This window comes from Bombina bombina, chromosome 7, assembly GCF_027579735.1.
Source record: "Bombina bombina isolate aBomBom1 chromosome 7, aBomBom1.pri, whole genome shotgun sequence".
NCBI lineage: Eukaryota > Metazoa > Chordata > Amphibia > Anura > Bombinatoridae > Bombina > Bombina bombina.
Genome location: NC_069505.1, coordinates 52,388,758 through 52,394,353, shown reverse-complemented (window position 1 = coordinate 52,394,353; position 5,596 = coordinate 52,388,758). Strand labels below are relative to the sequence as shown.

Genomic DNA, 5,596 nt, shown 5'->3' with positions numbered 1-5,596 from the left:
TATATATATATATTTATTGTGTGTGTGTGTATATATATATTTATTGTGTGTGTGTGTATATATATATATTTATTGTGTGTGTGTGTATATATATATATTTATTGTGTGTGTGTGTGTATATATATATTTATTGTGTGTGTGTGTGTATATATATATTTATTGTGTGTGTGTGTGTATATATATATATATTGTGTGTGTGTGTGTGTATATATATATATTTATTGTGTGTGTGTGTGTATATATATATATTTATTGTGTGTGTGTGTGTATATATATATTTATTGTGTGTGTGTGTGTATATATATATATTTATTGTGTGTGTGTGTATATATATATTTATTGTGTGTGTGTGTGTGTATATATATATTTATTGTGTGTGTGTGTGTGTGTATATATATATTTATTGTGTGTGTGTGTGTGTATATATATATTTATTGTGTGTGTGTGTATATATATATATATTTATTGTGTGTGTGTGTATATATATATTTATTGTGTGTGTGTGTGTGTGTATATATATATTTATTGTGTGTGTGTGTATATATATATTTATTGTGTGTGTGTGTGTATATATATATATTTATTGTGTGTGTGTGTATATATATATATATATATTTATTGTGTGTGTGTGTGTATATATATATATTTATTGTGTGTGTGTGTGTATATATATATTTATTGTGTGTGTGTGTGTACAGTGAGTGCAGAATTATTAGGCAAGTTGTATTTTTGAGGATTAATTTTATTATTGAACAACAACCATGTTCTCAATGAACCCAAAAAACTCATTAATATCAAAGCTGAATAGTTTTGGAAGTAGTTTTTAGTTTGTTTTTAGTTATAGCTATTTTAGGGGGATATCTGTGTGTGCAGGTGACTATTACTGTGCATAATTATTAGGCAACTTAACAAAAAACAAATATATACCCATTTCAATTATTTATTTTTACCAGTGAAACCAATATAACATCTCAACATTCACAAATATACATTTCTGACATTCAAAAACAAAACAAAAACAAATCAGTGACCAATATAGCCACCTTTCTTTGCAAGGACACTCAAAAGCCTGCCATCCATGGATTCTGTCAGTGTTTTGATCTGTTCACCATCAACATTGCGTGCAGCAGCCACCACAGCCTCCCAGACACTGTTCAGAGAGGTGTACTGTTTTCCCTCCTTGTAAATCTCACATTTGATGATGGACCACAGGTTCTCAATGGGGTTCAGATCAGGTGAACAAGGAGGCCATGTCATTAGATTTTCTTCTTTTATACCCTTTCTTGCCAGCCACGCTGTGGAGTACTTGGACGCGTGTGATGGAGCATTGTCCTGCAGGAAAATCATGTTTTTCTTGAAGGATGCAGACTTCTTCCTGTACCACTGCTTGAAGAAGGTGTCTTCCAGAAACTGGCAGTAGGACTGGGAGTTGAGCTTGACTCCATCCTCAACCCGAAAAGGCCCCACAAGCTCATCTTTGATGATACCAGCCCAAACCAGTACTCCACCTCCACCTTGCTGGCGTCTGAGTCGGACTGGAGCTCTCTGCCCTTTACCAATCCAGCCACGGGCCCATCCATCTGGCCCATCAAGACTCACTCTCATTTCATCAGTCCATAAAACCTTAGAAAAATCAGTCTTGAGATATTTCTTGGCCCAGTCTTGACGTTTCAGCTTGTGTGTCTTGTTCAGTGGTGGTCGTCTTTCAGCCTTTCTTACCTTGGCCATGTCTCTGAGTATTGCACACCTTGTGCTTTTGGGCACTCCAGTGATGTTGCAGCTCTGAAATATGGCCAAACTGGTGGCAATTGGCATCTTGGCAGCTGCACGCTTGACTTTTCTCAGTTCATGGGCAGTTTTTTTGCGCCTTGGTTTTTCCACACGCTTCTTGCGACCCTGTTGACTATTTTGAATGAAACGCTTGATTGTTCGATGATCACGCTTCAGAAGCTTTGCAATTTTAAGAGTGCTGCATCCCTCTGCAAGATATCTCACTATTTTTGACTTTTCTGAGCCTGTCAAGTCCTTCTTTTGACCCATTTTGCCAAAGGAAAGGAAGTTGCCTAATAATTATGCACACCTGATATAGGGTGTTGATGTTATTAGACCACACCACTTCTCATTACAGAGATGCACATCACCTAATATGCTTAATTGGTAGTAGGCTTTCGAGCCTATACAGCTTGGAGTAAGACAACATGCATAAAGAGGATGATGTGGTCAAAATACTCATTTGCCTAATAATTCTGCACTCCCTGTATATATATATAAAGGATACACTCTGATCGTCTTGTGATATTTATTGTACACTTGGTACAATGTATAAAGTAATTTAATTGTGCCTCAGGGCAAACAAAAAAACACAATAGTGTAATACTGCTTAAAGGGATATTAAACACAATATTTTTTTATTTACAATTCAGATAGAGCAGCCATTTTAAGCAACTTTCTAATTTACTTCCGTTATCATTTTTTCTTTGTTTTCTTGGTATCTCTATTTGAAAAAGCAGGAATGTAAAGCTTAGAAGCCGGCCTATTTTTGGTTCTGCACCTGGGTAGCGCTTGCTGATTGGTGGCTACATTTAGGCAAGTGCTACCTAGGTGCAGAACCAAAAATTGTCCGGCTTCTAGGCTTTACATTCCTGCTTTTCAAATAAAGATGCCAAGCAAAGGAAGAAAATTGATAATAGGAGTAAATTAGAAAGTTGAATCATGAAAGTTTAATTTTGACGTTAGTGTCCCTTTAAGTTATATTTAATTAATAAATTGCCAAAAGCTGCGTTAGTGCCAAGGTCACACACCCAGTAAACTCCAAGTTACATGGAAGGGGTGGAGCCTCTTAATAATTGCTCAATGGAAACAAGCCCTTAGTTTGGGGTAGTTAAAGGGATATGAAACAAGACCTGGTATTATTAGCAGATGAGTTTCCTCCATGTCACTAATGTTGGGGGCTTGTAATATTATACATTTAACTTGTTCTGCCCACATCCAAAGTGAATGAATAACTCTAATGTATAATAAGAATAATAATAAAAGGATTTGATTTGTTCAGGAGAAGCTGGCGACTGGAAGAATCACTTCACTGTGGCTCAGAATATACATTTTGATGAAGAGTATGCGCGACAGATGGCAGGAACAGACCTACGCTTCAGAACTGAGATCCAGAACTGAGATCTAAACCTTGCTGAGTCAATAAAATGTCTTTTATTTTAATCTAACATGAAATTATTTTTCTTTCCCTGCAAAATCTCTGTTCATGAGATCGATTCCAAGAGACAAGTAGCTACACAAAGATTCAGTTCAGAAGGCAAGAAAGGGTTAAAATAAATGAGTAAAAAATACAAGAGAAATAAAATATCTTCTGGTAACGTACCAAGTTACTTCTATTATTTAACTTGCTTCATTCTCTTGGTGTCCTTTGTTGAAGGAGCAGCAGAGCACTACTGGGAACTAGCTGAGCACATCAGGTGATCCAATGACAAGAGACACATATGTGCAATCAGCAGCTAGCTCACAGTAGTACATTGCTACTCCTGAGCCTACCTAGGTATGCTTTTCAACAAAGGATAGCAAAGCATTTTTATAATATACTACTGTTTTTCTGCAGCATACGCACATATGCTACGAGGACCTGTGCACCAGTATTCAAACAACACACCTTTTCAGAGAGTCAGCAGTGGCTTATATGACACAAATGAAGTTTTCCCAGACACAATACACGCCACCGCCAGCTCTCTTTAGCTTGAATACAGCATTTGTGCGTATGCCATTGAAAAACCGTGTGGATCACCTTTGTTGAGATAAGATGATCTTTTTTACTTGTTTGCCGTGGTATGGTCGGGGGGGGGGGGCAGCATAATGGCTGCCCTCCCCATGTGCCCCCAACTGTAACCTTCCACCTGCTTTTCCCAGCACTAGCCTCCTATGCTCCACCATCCCGCAACAAGCCCCGCCCATGACACTCCCAGCTCCGCCCCTCCCATTTGCAATCCTACCCACAACCTCAGAGAAGAGCCCCTATTTATTCCTTCTGGTGACACCACGGTTTGTGTCTCATGTTCGGTTATATTTTACAGACACACTGGCACTAAAGTGAATTAAAAAATATATTACACTCATGGAAAAAACTATACTATATAATTTATATTTCTCCAACATAGGTGTGTCCGGTCCACGGCGTCATCCTTACTTGTGGGATATTCTCTTCCCCAACAGGAAATGGCAAAGAGCCCAGCAAAGCTGGTCACATGATCCCTCCTAGGCTCCGCCTACCCCAGTCATTCTCTTTGCCGTTGTACAGGCAACATCTCCACGGAGATGGCTTAGAGTTTTTTAGTGTTTAACTGTAGTTTTTATTATTCAATCAAGAGTTTGTTATTTTAAAATAGTGCTGGTATGTACTATTTACTCTGAAACAGAAAAGAGATGAAGATTTCTGTTTGTATGAGGAAAATGATTTTAGCAACCGTTACTAAAATCCATGGCTGTTCCACACAGGACTGTTGAGAGGAATTAACTTCAGTTGGGGGAACAGTGTGCAGTCTTTGGCTGCTTGAGGTATGACACATTCTAACAAGACGATGTAATGCTGGAAGCTGTCATTTTCCCTATGGGATCCGGTAAGCCATTTTTATTCAGACAGTAAATAAGGGCTTCACAAGGGATTATTAAGACTGTAGACATTTTCTGGGCTAAATCGATCATATTTACACATATTTAGCCTTGAGGAATCATTTAATCTGGGTATTTTTTGTAAAATAATATCGGCAGGCACTGTTTTTGACACCTTATTCTATAGGGGCTTTCCCTAATCTTAGTCAGAGCCTCATTTTCGCGCCGGTATGGCGCACTTGTTTTTGAGAAAAGCATGACATGCAGCTGCATGTGTGTGGAGCTCTGATACATAGAAAAGTCTTTCTGAAGGCATCATTTGGTATCGTATTCCCCTTTGGGCTTGGTTGGGTCTCAGCAAAGCAGATTCCAGGGACTGTAAAGGGGTTAAATATAAAAACGGCTCCGGTTCCGTTATTTTAAGGGTTAAAGCTTCCAAATTTGGTGTGCAATACTTTTAAGGCTTTAAGACACTGTGGTGAAATTTTGGTGAATTTTGAACAATTCCTTCATACTTTTTCGCAATTGCAGTAATAAAGTGTGTTCAGTTTAAAATTTAAAGTGACAGTAACGGTTTTATTTTAAAACGTTTTTTGTGCTTTGTTATCAAGTTTATGCCTGTTTAACATGTCTGAACTACCAGATAGATTGTGTTCTGACTGTGGGGAAGCCAAGGTTCCTTCTCATTTAAATAGATGTGATTTATGTCATAAAAAATTTAGTAAAAATGATGCCCAAGATGATTCCTCAAGTGAGGGGAGTAAGCATGGTACTGCATCATCCCCTCCTTCGTCTACACCAGTCTTGCCCATACAGGAGGCCCCTAGTACCTCTAGCGAGCCAATACTCCTTACTATGCAACAATTAACGGCTGTAATGGATAATTCTATCAAAAACATTTTAGCCAATATGCCCACTTATCAGCGAAAGCGCGACTGCTCTGTTTTAGAAAATACTGAAGAGCATGAGGACGCTGATGATATTG

At 38.1% G+C, this 5,596-nt stretch overlaps 1 protein-coding gene across 1 annotated transcript in view; it reads left to right on the top strand.

Annotated features, from left to right (window-relative positions):
• Nucleotides 1-3,213, top strand: part of LOC128665865 (sulfotransferase 1 family member D1) — a 150,384-nt gene extending 147,171 nt beyond the window's left edge. The window contains exon 8 of the mRNA XM_053720102.1: nucleotides 3,053-3,213. Within this exon, the coding sequence (XP_053576077.1) occupies nucleotides 3,053-3,171 (119 nt within the window). The 3' untranslated portion in view covers nucleotides 3,172-3,213. The remainder of the gene's footprint in view (nucleotides 1-3,052) is intronic.
• Nucleotides 3,214-5,596: the final 2,383 nt, after the last annotated feature.